At 44.9% G+C, this 23,071-nt stretch overlaps 1 protein-coding gene across 2 annotated transcripts in view; it reads left to right on the top strand.

Annotated features, from left to right (window-relative positions):
• Positions 1 to 10,861, top strand: part of Chn2 (chimerin 2) — a 278,546-nt gene extending 267,685 nt beyond the window's left edge. For both annotated transcript variants that reach the window (XM_038319598.2, XM_038319599.2), the window contains exons 9-13: positions 1,010 to 1,183; positions 3,302 to 3,379; positions 5,010 to 5,147; positions 7,015 to 7,120; positions 9,049 to 10,861. In XM_038319598.2, coding sequence (XP_038175526.1) covers positions 1,010 to 1,183; positions 3,302 to 3,379; positions 5,010 to 5,147; positions 7,015 to 7,120; positions 9,049 to 9,220 — 668 coding nt within the window. In that variant the 3' untranslated portion in view covers positions 9,221 to 10,861. The remainder of the gene's footprint in view (positions 1 to 1,009; positions 1,184 to 3,301; positions 3,380 to 5,009; positions 5,148 to 7,014; positions 7,121 to 9,048) is intronic.
• The last annotated feature ends 12,210 nt before the right edge of the window (positions 10,862 to 23,071 follow it).

Here is a 23,071-nt window from a genome sequence, read left to right as displayed (position 1 = left end):
GTTGGTGACTGCACAGACGTCAACACGCGTCAGACCTCCGCTGTGGTTAACACTATTCTTATAAGCATCTGGCCACAATATTCATGATTGTGCATGCACAATAATTTATACGGATAGAAATATTATTTTTGTATATTTTATATATATTTTTTAGGAGAAACAATGAGAAGACATTTTAAGTGCCGAGCACATTCACAGTGAGCAACTTGGTCATTAAACTTTCATTTTTCCAGAAGGCAAACTGTGTCGCATAATTGCGGAGAAAGTTCGTTGGTGGATACCAGCTGCTAACAAGGCTTTTAATTTGTGCATTGAACTTAAAAGCACCTTTGCAGCTTTGGCTCTGGATATAAGCTTTATAAATAATTACTGTAATCATCATATTACAAGGCCTTGTCGTCAAATATCAGCTCTCGGGTACTGTACTGGAGGAGTACAGGGCAATGCACCCCCACTCTGTCACAGTATAGCAAGCAGAAAAGGAATGGTCCACTCCAGCTTCCAGCAAGAAGGATTAAATCTCCAGGCTGGACTTCTGGAAGGGCAGGGTACCAATCAAAGAGCAGACAGTCCTGCAGACAGAGTTATTATGTTATCCTACAAAAGAGCATCCGGGATTTAAAGGCATGGCCTAGAATGAGCCTCCATGCCCTTAATGAGCCAAGACTAACGTTGAGAATCTATGCCCCAGAGCTCACTGTGGACTCCCCAGGAACTCCAGTCTAAAGAGAAGAGGCCTATTAGCACCCTGAGCATCTCAGCTAGGTGCTCTGCTCTTTGGGTCTATGAAACAGAGGCAGTCATAAGGACAGTTCAGATATATAAAACTTCATAGTCTGTATGAATCTTGTGCTCATCTAGTGGGAAGTACCATCTTCTGGTGGGATGAATATTCCAGGAAAGATCATCGAACCCTTGGGTGCTGTAATATGTACTTTGGCAGCATATAATTTGTCCTGGGATTTGATGAAAGGACCCAACGAGGCTATTGTGGCTTCTCTGTTCACAGATTGTGGGTTAAATGTACACAAACAGTGTTCCAAGCATGTCCCCAACGACTGCCAGCCTGATCTCAAGAGGATCAAGAAAGTGTACTGTTGTGACCTCACCACACTCGTAAAAGCTCACAATACTCAGAGACCCATGGTAGTAGACATCTGTATTCGGGAAATTGAAGCAAGAGGTTTGTAAAATGCTATCATTATATTATTATATTAATTATATTATAATTACTGTATTATGTTGATTTTCATTTTCAATGAGGAAACCGACTCACTTTACTGCCCGTTATGACAGTAACTTTTACACACACAAACACACATACAGCTAAATATACTGTAGCCAACCAATATCATTAGTTTCCATAGCTATAGAAGTCATGCTTGTCCACATTCTGCAAATGTTTACTCAGCATTTAAATACATTCTAGATATTGATGATATGAAAGTCTCCGTTCTCAACCTCAAGGTGGCAGATTGGAGAATCAGAGGGACAGATAAACACAACACTGTATCCAAAGCAGCACAGGTCACAGAGGAGGATGTCTTCACCCTGAGTTCTTTCAACAAGGAATTTGCTCCCTTTTTGGAAATGCTTCCTCTTCTGTAAAGTGAGTGAAATCAGTTGTACCCCAGAAGATGGTGCTGAGGATCAAAACAAGTCTACCCATACGAGGGACCTGTCCAGTGCCCAGCATCCAGGGCACAGGGTGTGCTGGTTCCTTCCACTCTTCCTGCATGACCAGCTGTAATAGTTACAACTGTCATTTGTATAACAATACCAGACAACAGCAACTGGAGAAAGGAAGCATTTATTGGGCTCACACCTTGAGAGTACAGTTCATCACAGGAAGGCATAGCAGGAGAAATAGGGGGTGACTGGACACATTGTATCTACAGTAAAAAAAAACAAACAAACAAACAAAAGAGATGAGTGGCCACTACAGTGGATGTTGTTTGGAACCACCGTTAGAATAGGGAGATAAAACAAATCCTGGAAGGCTGGCTGGCAGCCTCTGCCGCTCTTCCAACCACAGCCCATCTCTCAGGACAGCCTCCAGTCATCAGCTTCTGAGGGGGGCTCCCTAGATGTCCCCCCCCTCTATAAGTAGGACTGTATGTCCACCACTATGTCCTGTAAACAGCTGTGACCAACCTCTTTGGCAATGCATGTATCCAACAGGAACAGAGTGACACCCAAGTTTTGTCTTGCGGGTCACTTCCAGTGGCAGTTTCATCAGTGGGTGCTAAACACAGAGATGAACTGAGCACGTCTGCCATGAGCTGGTAGAGCTAAAATTAAGCAAGCGTGCCTGCCATGAGAGAGCAGAGCTAGAATTCAACATGGCTGCCGTGAGAGAGTTGAGTCTCATGAGATTACACATATCTGCCGTGGTCCCGGGAAAAGAGCAGAGTCACCCACCCCTTGTATTCAGTACAGACTCTCACATATGGCAGATATTACAATATTACATATGCCTTGAAAGTAAAAATTGAAACCCAGGAATGTATGTTAGTTATCAAGAGTTAGACAGACTATATAGTTCACTCCTTTTTGCTGTAGCTCAGTTTTGATACCAGTTCAATTTTATATATGGAATCTGATCCTCTAATCCTCCTGCTACTTTGCTCTTATATGTCACCCACTGGGTAGGAGAGCGAGCTAAGTTTTAGCATGTCTTTAACACATCAGTATACTCAAGAGGGCAAAAATAGGTTCTCTTTCTTATAGTGATTAAGTTTTCAAACTATTAAATGGAATTTAATTTTACCATATCTATTTATATGATTAGCTGTCTGAAGACAGAATAATAATGTTTGATTTCAAGCATGCTTGGTACGTTAGCATACTGTCTCTCTTATGATTAAACACAAGAGGCTATACAATTTAGTATTCTCCAAGGGTAGCAATGTAAAGAGCACCACACGGCTGAATGAGATGCCAGGGAGAAAGCCAAGCTCTGTCTGCATTGGTGAAATAGGTAAGAGGAAGTCTGATGACCAAAAGTAGTTAGGGAGAATCTTCGATCTCAGCTCACTGTGCACCTAGGCAGAAGGCAAACCCAGCCTCCACTGAGCAGCCCACACATCCCCAACAAGCAGATGAAGACAGACTCAAGTGAAGCTTGGTAGGAAAAATCCAGGTAGGCAACAGAGCAGGATGCATCGATCAGGTCACTAACCAAATCTGCTCAGTTCCTGCCAGCACTCAGTGCAGGTAGAAATTAGAGTGGCTTTTTAGATGCTATGGGACACCAAAATTAAGGTTCTCCTCATCTCTCCTGCTCTCCCCTGCCCTGCAGGATTGAAGTCAGAAGGGATTTACAGAGTCTCTGGGTTCACAGAACACATTGAAGATGTCAAGATGGCATTTGACAGAGGTGAGTGTGAACTGTCTTTAATGCTGCCTGACTTATCCTGGTACCATCAATGAAGCAACGAGAGCTCACTTACAGTGGAAGTGGGGTCTGGGAACTACTGAGAGTCATTCTTCAGAAATAGGAAGAACCGTGCTTTAAGATTCTCTGGGAGAAATGTTTCCGTAGACAGGTCACCCCAGAAGGAAGACTGAGAAAGATTTGAGTGGGAAGCTGTCCACATACCATCCCAGAATACCATCTGCATCCTCATTTCAGGATCTTACTGAGAGCTTTTCTCTCAATATTCCAGAGCTGGGGATGAAAGCATGGGTTCAGGAGATAAGTTCTTTGTTCTTTAGGGACACACACTGTCCAGGAGCATTGGCTCTTAACCATCATATTGTTCAATAGTCTGTCATATCTGCTATGCATTTAATGTCTTGGTTTGTGCTTTTAGTTATTTATGGTTTCTTTAAAAACTTAGAACCATTTGCTAAGGCATTTATGCTTTTAATTCTCCATATACAGCAGGTTAATACTCTCCATACAATTGAATAATATTTTTCCAAAAAGAAATCTCATGACCTGTGTTAGGTGAAATAGATTGATACTAATAGTAAAATTTTAGAGTTAAAAATATGACTTAAGGACCAGCAAGATGGCTCAGTTAGCACTTGCCACCAAGCCTTACAACCAGTGTTCAGCACTCTACACCCACAAGATGGGGGAGATAAGTGACTCCTTCGGGTTGTTCTCTGACTGCCGTGTGTGTGCCCTGGCACAGATAGGCCCCCTAAAAATAAATGTAATTTTTAAAAACATATATAATGCTTCAGAGTGCCGGGAAGATGGCTTAGCAGGCAAGAGCCCTTGGTGAGTGAGCATGAGGATCTGAGTTCAAATCTCCAGAACCCACGTAAAAATGTAGGTATGGTCTCATGTGTGCCTGTTACCCCAGAACGGTGGGGTTGGAGATAGGAGGATAGCTGGGTCTTGGTGGCCACCACTGTCATTCCCAGTTCCATGTGTGCACACAAGAGACATGTACATATACTTTACACACATACCACATATATAGACACATACATATGCACACAGAGATGCCTTAAAAATGATCATAACAATTAACAAGAAATGTCATTGTACCTGTGCTATGAGTAGGAAGGGTCAGACTTAAAGAAGCTTCAGCGAGCCTGAAACCAGATATCGTCTTCTAGTCCAAGGCCAAAAAACACTGGCAAAGACAACATAAAAATTAGAAAAAGATTATTTGGCCACAGAATGATGGGTTTCATTATGGCATTTCATGCATGTGTACCGTCATATGTCACTTCATACTAGAGTGTTGCTCTGTCATGAGGTGGTGTGTCTACAATAGGGAGTTTCTGTGATCAATGTCTGTTGGCTCATTAGCAGGGGCTGGAACTCAGAGAAGCTCCTGATCCACCCTACTGTACTCTTGTCTGTCCTTCCTCTTCACCGCCATGCCACCCTTACTGGGGTTCTTTCTGTCACCCCAGGCTCCTGACATTAAGAGCTGAGAGTCTGGGACTTGCCAGGACACATTCAATGCTGGCTCTCCTTTCCCTGTACCTGCTTTGACTTGGTGAATTAAGATCTTATTGAGACTTGACCATTCCCTGTTTTGCAGATGGTGAGAAGGCTGATATCTCTGCTAACATCTACCCAGACATAAACATCATCACGGGAGCCTTGAAACTGTACTTCAGAGACTTACCGATCCCCGTCATCACATATGACACATATTCCAAATTTATAGAGGCAGCGAGTAAGTATGGAGAGCTACAGGCCTCTTCCTCTCAGGAAAACTAAAGCTCAGAACTTTTCAAGACTTTCCTGAGCACTGGCCCTGTCAGGTGAGGGCCCAGAACTTCAGCAAATAGAAACCCAGGTAGCTCTCACCAGATGTCCCATGTCCACGTCCATACCTGTCTGGCTCTATAGGCAGAAGCTGAGAACCAGGCAGCTCTGCCTCTCATCATTTCTCCGTGTGTTCTAGACATGAGCACAGGGAGTCCGATTCTAGTATTTTCTGAGAGTAAATTTCTGTAATTAAAAAAAAAAAACCCTCAGTGTTCTCCAAGGAAGGATGTGTAAACTATTTCTGTCCATTGTGCAGAGTCACATTGTGTGTCAGCTAAGACCACATCCAGGCTTTGCCTGTTCGTGTTGTTCAAGGTTAATAAAAGCAGCCGAGTTAGAGCTGCATAATCGTGGTACTTAAGGAGCAGAGTTGGAAGGATCTGGAGATCAGAGCTAGCCTACGTTACATAAAGGGGACCATCAGCCAACAATTCCTCATCCAGTGTTGACCTGCCGGGCCCACTGCTCTTGGGAGAGGACGAGCAAAGGTTATGTCAAAAGAAGGGGCCTCACTTTGCCTGGTAAACGGGAGTAGCAAAGCGGGAGGAATTTAGATGCTGAGATGCATGGGCGAGAAGCTGAGCCTTCTCTAAGGAACTTTCTTTGACTTTGTGGGATATTAAATATCTTCAAAGGTTTTAGTATATATGTTAATGCCTGACAGGAGGAAGCAAGGGCTTGTTGAGATCTGTCTTAGTTAGGGTTTCTATTGCTGTGAAGAAACACCATGACCCCGGCAACTCTTATGAAGGAAAAACATTTAATTGTGGTGAGTTGCTTACAGTTCAGAGGTTCAGTCTATTATCATCATGGTGGAAGCATGGTGGGAGCAGGCAGACAGTATTTGAGAGTCCTACACCTTGCAAGCAACAGGAAGTTGATTGGCAAACTCGATGGTATTCTGAGTATAGGAGACCTCAAAGCTGGCCCTCACAGTGACACACTTCCTCCAACAGGGCCACGCCCACTCCAACAAAACCACACCTCCTAATAGTGCCACTCCCTGAGATTATAGGGGCTAAATATATCCTGTAGAGGCCAGTTACATTCAAACCACCACAAGATCCATGCACAGTGTACTTTCCAGTTGAGCTATGGTCCTGCCCCTAGCAAAACCATTCCTTCCTGGGTTCTGGTTGTCCAAGATAGAGAAGGTTCTAGCAGCAGCGTGTTTCTGTCCCAGGATAACAGAAGGGCTTTCCTTGAGTGCCTGCCAATACCTATCAGTGGCCCCAAGTTCACACACTCTTCCTTCCATTGTTAACGTGCCTAGTATCTGCTTCCTAACCTGGGCTGCCCATGAGGTTAACCCTTGCCATGCCTTTGTGAACGTGCCTTTACTGATGGCATTGTTGATTGGCTCATCTGCCAATGTCCTTGAGTTGAAAAATGTATTTGATGTGGAGGCATAGGAAGGAAAGAGTCATTGGACAGCTTTAAGGGCACACTATCACACAATACAGAGGAAATTAGAGCTTTGGTAGATTTAACAAATTCAGACATCAGAAACTGTATATGCCACCAGAATTAGGAAGTACTCTTGCTCCCTGGATGGTGAGCGCAAAAGCCACTTCACAGATGTTTGTTTAAATATGCAGTGCTCAGCCTCAGCTCTTTCTGGAATGAGACAGGACACAAAGAAGCTGAGTGAAAGAGTATATGAGATTGTATGAATTTGTCAGATGCCCCACTTGCAACAAAGACAAAGCAGACTTCTCATCGCCCTTCTGAACTGTTGGTGTCTAAGGTGGTTGATTTTGTGTTCTTTATAGAAATCTCCAATGCCGATGAGAGGCTGGAAGCCGTCCATGAGGTCCTGATGCTGCTGCCTCCTGCCCACTATGAGACCCTGCGATACCTGATGATCCACCTCAAAAAGTAGGCTGACATCTCCACGCCTGACCTCCCTGATCTACCCAGGGTGGGAAGGAATAGGGCACCCCACTGAAAGTACACAGAGCATCTCTGGTGTGGTACGGATTCTAGAAACTGGTACTGGAGATGCCCAAGGAATGCGGCTCTGTTCCCTCGAAAGGTGCTTCTGTCTCCTCCAGAGAGGAAGACTAACACCTTTCCCACTGCCAAGTCTACCTGCCAGCATGAGATGCAGCCTTGGCTCCCTCTGGACCACACTTCTATATACTGACCCTGGGGACATACTCCCAGGAGACTGTACCTCAATGATGCTGATTTCTTAGTCACAGATGATTTTTCAGCACCGCTGTCCCCTCCAAAAAAGCAAAGGTTTCACTTTGTAGTGCTGGTCTCTGCTTAATCCCAGCTGATTCTTCAGTCCCAGGTGACCAGAACCCTAATTCCAACTACTCTGTGGGTAGCCCTGAGGGCAGTCTTTGCTTCTTTCTGAAACTTCACGAGCCAGGCCTCCATGTCTGCGCTGTTCTCAGCGTTCTTATCTCCCAAGAGCACACAGAGCACCCATTAGACTCTGAGCACTGACGGCTTTCCCAGCCCAAAGTTCCAAACACTCCACAGACCTCAGAAAAACAGCATGGTCAGGTCCTTTCTCAGGTACTCACTTCTGTCCCTGTTAGGTTTCTGTTGCTGAGATAAAGACCATGACCAAAAGCAGCGAGGGGAGAAAGGGTTTATGTGGCTAGCATTTCTATCTCATGGCCCATCACTGACGGAAGTCAGAGCAGGAACCTGGAGGTAGGAGCCGAAGCAGAGGCCATAGAGGAACTCCGCCTACTCCCTCGTGCTATTTACCTTATTTACTGATGCAATGGAGGACCCCCTGCCCAGGGATGGTACCACCCACAGTGGGATGGGCCCTCCCATGTCAATCATCAATCAAGAAAATGCGCCATAGGCCAATCTGATGGAGACCTTTTCTCAATTGGGGTCCCTCTTCCCAGAGTGAAGAGCGGCCTCTCTCCTGCTTGTGTTTTGAGCTCTGCAACAGGAAAACGATTCAAACTGAGTTGACCAAAAATAACATTAAGTGGCTAATTTGAATCTGCTTCAGAGAAACAGAGGGCAAGGGATGGTTTCTCTGCAGAACCTAAACACGTTTTTAACACGGTGTTTTCTGTTTTGTAGAACCTACTCCTTTTTATCATGATGAACACTCTTAAAAGAGTAAATTCCTGAAGGCAAGAATCTAGAAAATCATCATTCGTTCCACAAAGAAACCAGTAAAGCAACTTTAGAACTTAGATATCTTCTTTAAAACCTCTTTGGTTCTTTTCTGGATGCTGGTCCAACAATAATGACTGCTCTGTACCTCATCCTTTGGGAACTAGGCATAATAAACAATTGCCCTCCAGTCTGGCCACATTCCAGCCATTCTCTTGCCCTGTGACAATAGCCAGGGTCTTCCTAAACACATAGCAGCCTGTTCTACAAACAGTCTTTCTCCTTTGGTACCAATCCACACTCAGCCCCCTCTCCAGCATACAGACCAGTACGCAGTGGTGACAAAAACCAGACTTCCCTATGAGGAAGGTACCATGGGTCGGCTAGTGACCTCCTGCCCCTTCAAACTGTTGTCTCCTAAACAATGCTTGCACACTCTTCTTCAAGAAGGACAGGTTCCCAATCCTTAAACTGTGTTCTCAGTAGATCCTAGTAAGTCATTTAGTTCTACTGGCTGAAGGCAGGATCAAGAACTTAAAAAGGAAAACAAATCAAAAAATTATCTTTTAAAAGATGTCTTCCTGCCGTTCTTGGTCTCCACTTGTTTTTGCAGCCTCCTGAGACCCAGAGATGGTCTCAGACCCAAAATGCATAGCTAGTATGTCAGTCCTTCTGCCAATCTGCCTGAAGTTTCTGTGCTTGCCTTGCAGGGTTACCATGAATGAAAAGGACAATTTAATGAACGCAGAAAATCTGGGCATTGTGTTCGGGCCCACGCTGATGAGACCCCCTGAGGACAGTACCCTCACCACCCTCCATGACATGCGGTACCAAAAGCTGATCGTGCAGATTTTAATAGAAAACGAAGACGTTCTGTTCTAATCTATCAGGGAAATGAGCTGGTAGCGCTAACGGAATAAAACCATTTCTTACACTTGATTTGTTTTTCAAACAAGTGGTAGGAGTTCCCGGACCACAGTGGACTGCATTGTTGGGGACTGTGTCTCCCTCCTCCACGTGAGAGCAAGGGTGAGGGTAGGAAACCCCTTACCTTGGGTCTTTTGCCGTGCCTCGTCTGTATGTCTGTTTTGCTGGAAGAGTGATTAATAAATCTTTCTTTAACTTATTAAAAAAAATCGTAGACCTTTAAACGTCAGTCTTACCATTAATAAAAGGGAACTTAATTCATAAAGGTACTTGGTACAGTATACATTTTCCACCTTCCAAAAAAGAAGACAATTCTATATGTTAAGTGTTAAATGAAACCTATATTGTAAAATGTATTTTATTTTAGCTGCAAGAATGTTATTTTATTTTAGCAAATAGAACTCAATGCAGTGCATTGGTTATGGCCCTGTCCCTTGTCCCCCCTTTTCTTGCTGTGATGCCTGGTGAACGTTGACCGTGAATGCAGTATCACCTCGACATACCTCTGTCCTGATTCATGCTTCAATAACAGTTCGCCGCTCCCCCATGCCCCTGCTTTCCACAGCCCATGCTCCTCGGCACTGGCTTTCTGCTGTGAGGTAGTGTATGTTCATAGTGACTCTAGCGTGGTCTGAGCATCCACAAGTTAGTTTCCTTTCTGTAAGCATTGCGTGACTCCCCAAAGGGTGTTATGGAATTGCTTGTGGCCTCTCCATATCTCCAGGCTGTGTCCTACAACATGCGGACTGTGTCTTGTCACACAGAGTGACCTGAGGACATTTGGATGCCCCTGCCCCCCCCCCCCCCGCAAGTTGGCACTTTTCCTCCGCCGGCCCTTCGAGTCCATGTCAATGGGAAATGGAAGTTGTTTGCCACGTTTCCACATTTGATGACTCACGAACCTACAGAATCTTTGTTGTCTTGTTCCTTACTTTTCTTTTATAATAAACCTATTATTAAGTTATGAAAAAATAAGGTTGGGTTCTTTTTTTTTTAAGCAAATGTGTTTCCGTCATAAAGTTGTTCTGTGGGGAAGATAATTTAACACGATTTTATTTTATTACTAGAGACCCATCCTATTGGCTATATTTATCTTAGCATGAGTTTTTCACACCAAGATCTCTATATTTGTAACTTAGGCAAAATATTTAAAAACAACAAAAACTGTAAATGTAGGTTTTTTTTTTAAACCAGTTGTGATGTCTTTCCCTTGATTGTCTGAGATGCCCCATGAACTGACATGTCTTGCTTGGAATGCACAGAAGAGAATTGCCATGTTAAGGTGATGGAGACGATGACCCGTGTACTGGCCTGTCACCTGTGGAGCGCCCAGGAGAGGATTGCTGTGTTAAGGTGGTGGGGACTGCAGAGGCGCAGGCAGAATCTAGGCACCTGGGGCTCACTTTGACCTGCTCCCTGTTGTCAGCATGTCTCACAACTGTACAGATTTGTTCGTTGCAGCTTCTATGCTTCTTGATACTGTCAAAAAAAATAATCTGGAAATGGTTTTATTTTGTGAAGTGAGCAATACTTTGTAATTTACGACAGTGTAAAGGGAAGGAAAAGCATTCTGCATATTAAATGTTCTGCCCATCATTTTGGAGTGGTATCTTGACAGGGGAATCTGTCTCACCAAACTACAAGTTAAAGGAGGAGCTCCTCAAAAGAATCCCCACCTCACCTCAGCCACCCTGAAGGGTTTACAGCTCACCTGGGTGACCCCAAAGCAAACTGTTCCTCCGTGCACTTTCTCCTGGGCAGCCTGCCGGGAGGGAAAGGCTCTTCACTTTTCTGGAAGGCACATTGCTCCAATGCCCCATCCCCGTTATGTAGCAGTAAAAGTTTTGAGAAAATGATGCTAGGACCTGAACAAAGGACAGGATTTGGGAGTCAGAAAGGCCTGTGTTGATTCTAGACTGACTGGCCTGGTACCGGATCTGACTGACAGAAGCAGGGGGCAGGGTGCAGAAGAGGGAGACTGGGGATGAGTTGGCGCCTCTGGAAATGTGGCCATAACATTCAGATTGTGACTTTGTAAAGGACTTTGTGGACCAAAGTAACAAGATACGTATTTTTCTCATCATGGCTTATGAGGCATTTGGGAAGGTATCAGCACATGGGAGTTGGGAAGAAAGAAACAGAAGAATTTGTCCTGGGTTAAGGTGAAGTCCCAGCAACATTCAGGGATGTTGGGACATGGGTCAGTAATGTGCTGTGAGGATGCTCACTCTTTCTTGAAGGGATCCTAGTACCTGATCCCCACACCCTGGCTTTAATCTATAGCCTGCTCACCACACCTGTCACCCAAACCACCTGGCAGCTTGGTCCAGCTCCACCTACCTGGCTCCACATTCCTTCCAAGGGGATAATACCAACTACAAAGAAGCAATTTGAAGATTTCCACAAATGATTCGTGGGAGGTAGGATGGGCAGGGTGAGTGGGAGAAGACAGTAGTGAGGTGGGAGGGGCCACTGCCCCCCGCCCATCAATGTGAATGGATTTTCAGAGCCCTGGTCTTGACTGTGGCTTGGGTCTGGTGCGAAAGTTAAGGATGGCAGCTGAGGACAGCCAAGGAAAGGGACATGAGACTGCATTGGAGGTGGAGAGAGAGCCAGGAAGAAAGGCTGTCTGGGCTGTCCTCACTCCAGTGAAAACCAATGTGAGTGGCTTATACAGTCCAACCTCTTTCAAAATCTAATTTATAGATGTTCTTTAGTTTTTAAAATGTAACATGTATTAGCTTCCACCAAACTCGTGTTAAGCGTCCCTTACTCTGAAAACCTAGAGGCAACAAGGGAAAGGCTTCTCTCGTGGAAAGGATTAAATGATTTTAGTGTGACTGGAAGAGAAACCTGGTCATGCAGAAGATTTGTCTCTGAGGGGTGCGGGAGTCAGTAATGTTTCCATAGAAACATTTAAGTTGTCTGTTTGCCTTATATTTACAGAACGGTGGTCAAGATGCTAGAGAGTTTCTACATAGCTGTGAGCCAGTTTCCCATAATGCTACTGTCCTGTGAAACCGGGGCACACTCAACAAAACCAAGAAGTCAACACTAACATACTCTAGTCACTGAACTGCAGACTGGCAACGTCCACGGGTGTTTCCATTCGTTTCTCTTCTGTTGTATCCCAGAATACAGGATGTAGTGCATGTTCTTAGGGATCTATGGGACGGTTCCACACATAAAGGTTCCTGCCATACATCTGGCAACTCAGGTTTCGTCCTCAGATTGAATCCATGTCAACTGACTCAGCAAAGTTGTCCTCTCACACACACACATGCTATGGCACACTTAAGTCACACCCATACATCACACACACATAACACAATTACAATAAGCAAAATAAATAAATAAAGAGGACTTGAGACTACTGAGGTGGCTAGATGAGGTCAAAGTACTTGCTCCACATGCTTGATAATCTGTGTTTGGTCTCCAGCTCCTGATGGAAAAAGAGAAGCAATTTCCTGAAGTTGACCTCTGACCTACACACAAATGCTGTGGCACACACGTGCCCCTACTCATACACATGTGGTGCACACTAAGGATGAGTCAGAAAGGAAATGTGAATTACTTGACTGCGGTCCCTCAGAGAATGTAGGAACATGCAGGGAACAACAACTGGCATCAGTAGTTGCTCATAGCAACAAGACTGAGATGCTGGTAGCCGGGACCAGGTAGAGATAAACACGATTGGGTTGCAGTTAGGAAGCGAAGTTGAGAAGTTTAGCTGTAGATTAGCTTTAAGGATCTGTTCTAATGCCCAGTTGCTCCTTTGGCAACCATGCAGTATTTACTAAAGCAAAAGGCACACACAAGAACTAGGTGTCACTGGGGCAGAAGAGGAGACATAGGAAAGGCTGGACCTGATGACATGGGACTGCCAGGGCTATTTCCAAGTAATAAATTGCTGATTCCTGAGCTGCAGATACCAGTTTTGGAAGAACTCAGAGAATGCAGAGGGGGCACCCAGGAAGACTGGGTAGACATCTCCAAAGTACAAACCTTCAGGAGAGAAGGAGAGACCGAGGAGAGGGGAAGGTGAGACCCATGGCAATAGAACAGAACCGTGAGGATTTTGATGAGCTCTTTAGAAAGTATCCCATCCCAGGGGCTGGAGGATGGGCCACTGGGTAAGAGTGCTGGCTGCTCCTACAAAGGACCAGAGTTCAGTTTCCAGTACTCATGTTGGGTGACTCACAACTGCTCGTCACTCCAGCTGCCAGAGAGCCAGTGCCCTCCATGGGCACCCATGCACATGCTTACACAGACTCAGAGACACATGTATGCACATAAAGAAAAATGAAACAAATCTTTTATACACATCATATGGTCTGCTTAGTATCACAATGTTCTTGTACTCACTGTTCTCTTATATCTGCCAGGCTTAAGACATCTACCATAGTTAGACCTGGTGTTCTGGAGAGGCTTGCTTAGTTAGATGCTTTGTAAATACAAGCCAGCGTGCTGTGGTCTTACTGTTTGTGTTCCTCTCTCCTCATATGCTGAAACCCATTCCTACCATGGTACTTGGAGGCAAAGCTTTTCAGGGGTGGTTAGGTCATGAGGGCAGGGCCCTGCTACTGGGATTAGTGTCCAAATAAAAGAGAACCCAGAGAGCTCTCTTGTCTTCTCCACTGTGTGATAATGACGGCTTGTGACCCAGGAAGAGTGCATCATCAGACAACAAGCCTCCTGGCATTTTGCTCTTGACTTCTCGCCCTCCAGAAATGTAAGTGATAACTGTTGTTTACGAACCACCCAGCCTGTGGCATTTTGTTTTAACAACAGTGACTTAGTTAGGATTACTGTTGCTATGATGAGATGCTATAACCAAAGCAATTTCAGGGGGTGGGGTTATTTGGCTTACACTTCCACATCTCTATTCATCAGCAAAAGAATTCAGGACAGGAACTCAAACAAGGCAGGAACCTAGAGGCAGGAGCTGATGGAGAAGCCATGGAAGGGTGCTGCTTACTGACTTGCTCAGCCTGCTTTCTTATAGCACCCAGGACCTATAGCCCAGAGATGGCACCACCCACAAAAGACTGGGCCCTCCCACATCAATCACTAATTAAGAAAATGCCCTACAGGCTGTCTTTGCCTGATCTTGTGAAGGCATTTTCTCAACGGAGGCCCCCTCCTCTCTGATGATCCTAGTATCTGTCATAGTGACATAAAATTACAAGTACAAGTACAAGCATGAGCAGACTAAGGTAACAAGCAGTATTAAATTGTTTTCCTGATTTGGGTTGAAAATATTTTTTATCACACTCTAGATTCTTCTTTGTTGCCTTCCTACTGATGACTTGTTTTTCTATTACTAATACAGGATATCACAAACTATGGTAATTATATATACAGCTGCCTCCCACTAAAATACAAATGCCATGAGACAAAACTCATGGCTACCGCTTGCATAAATAGCACGTGGCACCTCTCCACATATCCTCTGACACTGTTCCTGACTGAGAGTGCAGGAAGTGTCAGCCGTAGTGTGTGTGAGAGAGCATATGGGTGGTTTGGAACACTGAAGTAGGAATGGAGAGGAAGGGGATAAGAGAAAATACTCAGACCAGCCTGAGAGATGGAAGAGGCCATGTACCAAGCAAGAAGATGAAAGATCCATCAAGTGGCAAGACAAAACAGAAAATAGAAGACGGGAGGCTCTGTGCCATCAGGGTGCTGGTTTAAGTTGGTTCACAAAGAAAAATCCCTTGGACACCAAGGCCTAGGCCTTGTTAATAAGTCAGGGTGTTATCCCTCTCTCACAGTTAGGATTCCCGCGAAAACACCAGGCTAACCGCACAGCATAGACCCAGAGGACCCAGTGCAGACCCCTGCAGGGCCTGTGCTTGCCACTTGGGTCTCTGTGAGCCCACGTGAGAGCGGCTTAGTTGATTCAGTGGACTCTGTTCTCCTGGTGTCCTCCAACCCCTCTGACTCCTATATCTTCCCATGTCCTCTTCACTCCCTTCAGGATTGCCTGAACTCCTGTGGGAGAGACAAGATGGAGGCCTCCAGTTTAGACTCCCTCTCTCTGCATAATGTCTGGCTGTGGGTCTCTGCACCCGCTCCCACCTGCTGCCAGAAGAAGCGTCTCTGTGAGGAAAACTGTACGAGGTGCTGACCTATGAGTAGAGCAGTTAGGGTCATTTCAATGATTTTATTTATTTGTTTGTTTGTTTAGTGCCAGTTGTATTCGGTTCTGCCCTAGGTCTCCAGGCTGTCCAGTCAGTTGTCCCTGGCCTTCTAAGCAGTATCGGGCATGGATTCCTTCTCTTGGAGTGTGCCTCAAGTCAAATCAGACGGTGGTTGGCCACTCACAATTTCTGTGCCAGCATTGCCCGATCACATCCCGCAGGCAGGGCAGATTGTAGGTCAGAGGTCCATGTTTAACTTGAGGTAGCCTGCAGAGTACCTTCCCACACCAGAGCATCGACTAGAGCACAGGGGTGAAGGCTCCACGCGGGTAACAGTTGGGCCTCTCTACCTTCGGTGAGCTGTGTGGATGTTGTTCTTGGCAATGAGACCCCACTCTCAGTTTGCGGAGAGTGATTCTCTGTCCTAGTATCAGCCTGGGCTGTTTGGGGATCTCCACAGGGCCCCCTTGGCCAACTACTCAATTGAATGCAGCCCAGTTTCACCATTGGGAGCCTTGCGTGCCTACAAGAGATGGCCAGTTCAGACTCCATATCTTGTATTACTGGGGGTCCTTATTAGGATCACCCTCAGAGTCCAGGCAGTTTCTACTGCACTGGATTTCCACACTGTCCCCAAAATGTTTGCCAATTCCAGCCATCTCTCCCCACATTCTCTCCCTCCATCTCCCCACACACCTTATCTCTCCTGCTCCCATCCCCACCCACTCCAGTCCACCTGCAAAATTGATTCTATTTTTCCTTCCCAGGGAGATCCGTGCATTCCTCCAGCCCTCCCCCCGAGCATTCCTCTTTACCTAGCCTCTCTGGGTCTACTGATTATAGCTAGGTTATCATTTACTTAACAGCTCACATCCACTTATGAGTGAGTCCACACCTTATTTGTCTTACAGGATCTGGGTTACCTCACTGGGATGATTTTTTTTTCTAGTTCCATTTGCCTGCAAATTTTGTGATGTCATTTTCTTTAACAGCTGGGTGACACCGCCTTGTGGAAATGTCCCACATTTTCTTTCCATTCTCCGTTTGAGGGACACCTAGGTTCTTTCCAGTTTCTGACTGTAGTGAATAAAGCCTCAATGAGCACAGTTGAGCAAGTGTCCTTGTGGTAGGATGGAGCATCCTTTGGGTATATGCCCAAGAATGCTATGGCTGGGTCTTGAAATGGAGGTAGGACTTGTTAGTAAGTCATGGTATTGGGTATGGCTCAGATTTTGTGACTCTGAAAACTTGATTTTTTAGTTAGTACTCCAGGCAAAATCATTAACAGATAAAGTCTGGCAAACTGAGATTAAGATCAGGCAGATCTCTGTGAGTTCAAGGCCAGCCTGGTCTACAAAGTAGGTTCTAGGACAGGTTCCAAAGCTACAGGGAAACCCTATCTTGAAAAAAAAATCAGAATTTATACCTGAGCCAGGGACGGATCTGCTCTACTTAAGGTATCTTGATAATGGGGGGGGGGGGAGAATAGGGTTCTCCGATAAGGGGACAGAGGCTATACAATGTTATGCAGACTGTTCCGTTCTTAAGGGATGCGTGGAATCCTCCGCACCTCCTTGAGTCACTCAGGACTCCAAACATCCAACTCCACAACTCTGCTGAGGCAACACTGTTTAAACTCAGCCTCATGAGGGTAGGAATTTTGGTCCTGCTCCTACCTGGAATGGTACCTCATATCCAGTGGCACCCCAGGCTTAAAGGCATGTATTCCTACCACAAAGAAAATTCCCATTTGGGTGCAGTGGAGGGGAAAATGGTGGAGACACAGGAGCATCTGGAAATGTGCCTCTGCCCTGTGCAGAGGAATAGACCCACTTTCTATTGAAAGCAATGTAGTCCCTGCAGGAGCACTGGATGAAGAGCTGTGGCTTGGCCCAGGGTCAAGGCTTTTGAACATTTCTGAGTATCAGGTTTCTCTCTTTTGAAACATGAAGATGAATGCCTGGCTGCCTACCTGTTCAACCCTTCTACTTCATAGAGTTGTCCCTGAGGGCAGATGATATTGAACAGGTGTGAAGCACGGCCACACACCCCCACACACCTCAGCACCCCATCCCCATCTTCTGGCTCCTCTGCCAATCCTCCTGTGATAATTCACATGTGTACCTCGAAAACACCCATACTGCCTTTGAATGCTATCTGTCAGCAACTCTAAATTAGCTTCAAGATTCAGCGAGGTACCTAATGTCCTGTCCAAATCCCTTCTGCCTAAACTAGCCTGAAAGCCAGTCACACAGTCAAGCCTCCGGTGAGCATCCCTTCCCTTCGCTGCTTAGCTCTCTAGAACCCTTTCTCACCCAGTCTATTTGTATCTCATTAAGATATTTTTAAAGTTCTAAATTATTAGAGGCTTTAGCCCATTTTCCAAGCCTCTACCATTCTCTCTTTGACATATTTTATGTCTTATTTCATATGTTCAGGAGATGCATGGTTTATACAAGTAGTGAAGGCAGAAGCCACAAAATAATCCCACTCTAGTTCAGAATTATGAATAATAAAGGGTTAGTTATTTAGGGGAAACTTACAGAACACTGTCCTAGATAACAATCCTCTGCACAAACGGGGAACAGGAACAGAGTCTAGCAGCCGGAAGCGAGAGCCGGAAGCAAGAGAGCAAGTACACGCTTTGCAGCTGCATTTACAGTGTAAGTACAGTACCAAGTGGGCCCGTATCTTAAATGCTATTGGCTGGAGGAGCGAAATGTACTCCCACAGCAAAGTAGCATTGTGATTACGTAAGTCTACAAGCTATCTTCTCTCCTCCATGTTTTTGGAAAATATCCATACTGACCATAGATCTAGTCCATCCACTCTTGCTGTTGCAAAATGCCCTATTAAGTCATTGAATATTTCTAATGTCAGAGGTTGAAGCTAGGTCATTTCCATTTGTCTATTGATGCCTAACATCTCCAGATGTAATTTTTATTAAGCTCAGCATCTGCTTCAAGTGGAGAGCTAGGTCATGAAGTAAGATTGTGATCAACTTGACTAGCATAGCATGCTCCCCAGTGGTGGTACCAACCATATTCTCCCCAGCCATGCTTGGGCGGGTCCGCACTTCATGTCCTTGCCAACACTTGGCGTTATCACAGTTAAATATTTTTTTGCTAAACTGGTGAAATAGAAATACCATGATTTTGTTTTAATTCTTATTCCCTTGATTCCCACTGAAGTTGAGCAGTTCTCTTGGCTTAATGACCATTTGTCTCCTCTGTGAAACCACTCATTCTTAAGTTTTACCAGGTTTTTACTGAATTTGTCTCAGCTCTCCTGGTTTGTTTTGAGTTATTTATGAATTCCAAACTATCTTTTTTTCAGTCCTCTGTGTTCTGTGACTAGACAAAGCAATCTTGAAGAAGAGGAAAATGCACTGGGAGCATTACCATGCCTGATCTCAAGCTGAGCAAGGGAGCCAGAACAATAAAACAACATGGTGTTGGACGAAAACACATCAGTGGAACAGAATAGAGTATCCAGACATAAACTCAAGAAATCTCAGCCAAAGATTTTGGTTTTGACAAGCCAAAAACCATAGTGGAGAAACAAAAGAATCTTCAACGAACGATGCTGAAAAAACAGGAAATCAACACGTACAAGAATATGATTAGATCCTGCACAGATTCCACTGCAGATGACTCAAGAAGCTCAGAACAAAGCCAAAAGGATCTAGGGAAAGTGCTACAGAAAGTTTGCAACAGTGCGTGCACTATAGGAGGTGTGCTATAGGAGGCATGCAGCAAGAAGTGCACTAAGGGAAGTGTGCTATAGGAGACATGCAACAGGAAGTGCACTATAGGAGGTGTGCTATAGGAGGCATGCAGCAAGAAGTACACTATAGGAGGTGTGCTATAGGAGACATGCAACAGGAAGTGCACTATAGGAGGTGTGCTATAGGAGGCATGCAACAGGAAGTGCACTACAGGAAGTGTTCTACAGGAAGTATGGCTGCAGGACAGAGGCACGGGTTTTCTAAAGAGGACCCTAGTCGTTTAAGAAGTAAGGCAAACACTTGACAAATGAGACCTCATGAAGTTAAAAAGTTTCTGTGTAGCCAAGGAAACTGTCAACTGAATAAAGAGACAGGAACAGGAAAAAAAAATCTTAGTCAGTTATGTTTGACAAAGAACTAGCATCTCAAATATACAAAAGAACAACAACAAAAAAACCTAAAACTAAACATCAAGAAAAACAACCTGATCTGATTAGAAAAGGGGAGTGAGTGGAACTGGGGTCTTAAAGGAGGCATGTCTTTTATTTCTAACACCCCCATCTCTGACTTGCTTTGATTTGGGCGATAGGCTTTCTTCTATAGCCTGTTATGGAATATTAGTTCAGTGATGCAAAGATGTGTTGCATTTGTTTAACTCTGTAAAGCTGTGTTACTTTGCCTGTCTGAAACAGTTGATTACTCTAATAAAGAGCTGAACAGTCAATAGCTAGGCAGGAGCGGGAACTAGGTAGGGCTGCCCGGCAGGGAGAATAAATAGGAGGAGAAATCTAGGCTTGAGACAAGAAAGCTAGGAGCAAGAAAAGGAGAGGGAGGGGAGGACGCCAGGAGCCAGTCACCTAGCCACACATGGAGTAAGAAGAAAAGCAAGATATATTGAATAAAGAGAGGTAAAAAGCCCAGAGGCAAAAATGTAGTTAAAGGAAAAAGGGATCATGTAAGTTAGAAAACCTGGCTAGAAACAAGATTGCCATTTTTAAGTGAGAATAAGTCTCTGTGTGTTTATTTGGCAGCTGGGTAGCAGGCTCCCCAAGAGTAAAAATAAAATGAAATAAAGAAGATTACAGTAGCCTCAGCTGGCCTTGAGTTCATAGCAATCCCCCTGTTTTAGGCTCCTAAGTGCTGAGATTACAGGAATGAGACACCAGGTCTTGTTATTTCTAATAGATTATCAGGAATGCTGTTGAGTGTCTACATCTATATATCTGAGGTCTAATATGCTGCTGGATAATCTCATTAATTTTCATAGTTTTGTCTAAATATCATCTTAGTTTCTGCATATTCAATATAACGCACCTTTAGGCAGCTTTGCCCCTTTCCTCCCAATTCTCATACTTCCTCCTCTTTTTCTCCTCCTCCCCTGTCCTCTTCTTTCCAGAGGTCTGGACCTCCGGTGATAACAGCAATCATACCTGGCTTCTAACTTTAATGAGAGCCTAGCTAACATGTCCACATCTAATGTGATAGATGTAATTTTTACACAACCGGTCCTCTCATTTAATATGCGCCGGAGTCACTTAGAAAACAAAAACCGTGGCTGCCAGGGGTGCTGGGAAGGGAACAGACCGTACCACTGTGTCTTCACCATGGTTCTCTGGGGATTCTGCTTCCCCGCAAAGGAGAACCACTCCTCCCCGTGAATGTTCTAGCACAGACTCTCCCTTCTTGGCCCTATCAGGGCATTTCTTAAAACTCGTGCTTCAATGGTGCTTCATTAATCATCCTTTTCGGCAGTCTCTTGAGCTCCTATTCCCTCCATGAGCTGTTTATATAGTAATGCAGTAAATAGGTTTCTAAAAATTAAGCCATCCTTACTACCCTAGGAAATGCTTTATCCTGTAATAATGTTATGTATTTTTAGAATGCTGGTTTTAGGAGTTATGTATCCATAATACCTGTTTTATTTTAGCTTTTGTATCAGAGCTGAGGGTACGGTTCACTGAAAGAATACTTGCCCAACATACATGAACCCATGAGTTCATTTCTCAGTACAAGAAAAGAATGTTAGCAAGCTTTCTTTATGGAACTGAACCATAGAGATTCACAGCTTCCTTCATTTCTCCTTCACTACTAATAACGTAGTTAGCACAGGTTAGCAACAAGCGGCAGAAAATCCAAATTCCAATAGACTGAGTGAGACAGCAGCAAGTTATTTGTCTCTCAAGAAATTTGGAGTAGGTGCTGTGGACCTGGTGTAGCAATGGCTTTTGGTGGAGGGCCAAGGGTCTTCCATCTGGGGTCTACTGGAGATCTTCTGCCTGTAGCTTCCTTGCCCCGTACTGTCTGCTCCTGCAGGAGGATTGCTAGTAGCAGGCACAGAGTGCAGACCGCACCCCTAGAGCCGTGTCAGCGTGGAGCAGACACTGAGGCCAGCCTTGTTGCCTTGACTCATGACTTGCCACTCCTTGATGTGATCCCCCCCAAAGCAAGGTACCCCCAAGAAAGAGGGGTGCTCCAGTGCAGGAACTGTGGACTACCGCTCAAGCCATGGGGCAGTGTGTGCAGGCATCCGGGAAGAAGTCAGCCCAGAGTGAAGGAGTGTGGAGGTACCCAAGAGCGGTTTCCCAAGAACAACCAAGAGGCAGTGGTGCTGCCATTGAGCCAGTAAAGAAGCACACTGTATTGGTTACTGTCCTTGCCACTGTGACAAAGTAGCCAATACAAACAACTCAGGTGTGCAGGGATTTGGGCTCAAGATTTCATGGGAGACTGTCACGGAAGTGGGGGCGGGGAGGGGGGGACGACAGCTAGGTTTAAGACTGCAGGGGCCTGTGGCTACACTTTCTCAAAGGCCTCCCCCCACCCACCACAATCTTCTAAACACTGGCTCAGAAGCAGCCCTCCAGCACGCAAGCCTGAGGCAGACACTCAGGCTCAAACCACAGCAAGCACTAAACAGCGGCTGGAGGGGCAGAGAAGGGCAAGGTATACAAATAGAAATTCTTATTTTTAAAAAAAATCAATAATTTCATGAAAAGAAACTTGGGGAGTAAATGTAGGTCTGTGGATTTTAATGTCTAACCTAAACAATATCTATATAGGCACAATATAAGCCTGGAGTAGACAATTAAATGAAACCTATGAAATGTTTTCTTGGGGGAGTATGAAGGAAGAGAAAGAGAGTCACTGTGACTCGGGTGAGCTAAGCTCTCAGTTGTCATGATAGGACTGTTTAATGTTTGGTAAATCAAAAGACTAAGGTAAGGGACTGTACTGGGTGGTTTTGTGTGTCAACTTGATATAAACTGCGGTCATCAGAGGAAGGAGCCTCAGTTGAGGAAATGCCTCCTTAAGATCCAGCTGTAAGGCATTTTCTCATTTAGTGATCAATGGGGTGGGCCCAGCCCATGGTGGGTGGTGCCATCCCTGGGCTGCTGGTCCTGGGTTCTATAAGAATGTAGGCTGAGCAAGCAATTGGAAGCAAGTCACTAAGTCTCACCCCTTCATGGCCTTTACATCAGCTCCTGCCTCTGGGATTCTGCCCTCTTTGAGTTCCTGTCCTGACTTCAGAGTAGGGACTTCTGAGATTGAACATGGGTCCTCCACAAGAATAGTATGTGTTCTTAATCACTGAGCCATCTTTCTAGACCCAATGAATCCCTGTGATTTTCTACAAATATTTTAACAACATTCAGCCCTTAAATGTATAAGCTTACACTATTTTAATAAAATAGAAACAAAAGAGAGTCATGGTGTCTGAGATATCAGAGACATTCCTCCACTCTTCGTCCCTTCTCCCGTCTGACTCTGTGATGCAGGTGATTTATTGAGACCCCAGAATGTCGGTCTGATAGTGACCTCACCTCTGAGGACCTCTACCTGCCCCTTGTTAATCTTTTCTTGTGTTGTTGCTCTCAGGCTTACCCCAGCACACTTCCTCCCTTAACTAGGAAAGGCGATTTTGGTACTTAGAGATAA

Source organism: Arvicola amphibius, chromosome 2 (genome assembly GCF_903992535.2).
Source record: "Arvicola amphibius chromosome 2, mArvAmp1.2, whole genome shotgun sequence".
Classification (NCBI taxonomy): Eukaryota; Metazoa; Chordata; class Mammalia; order Rodentia; family Cricetidae; genus Arvicola; species Arvicola amphibius.
This window is presented reverse-complemented; position numbering and strand designations above follow the sequence as displayed.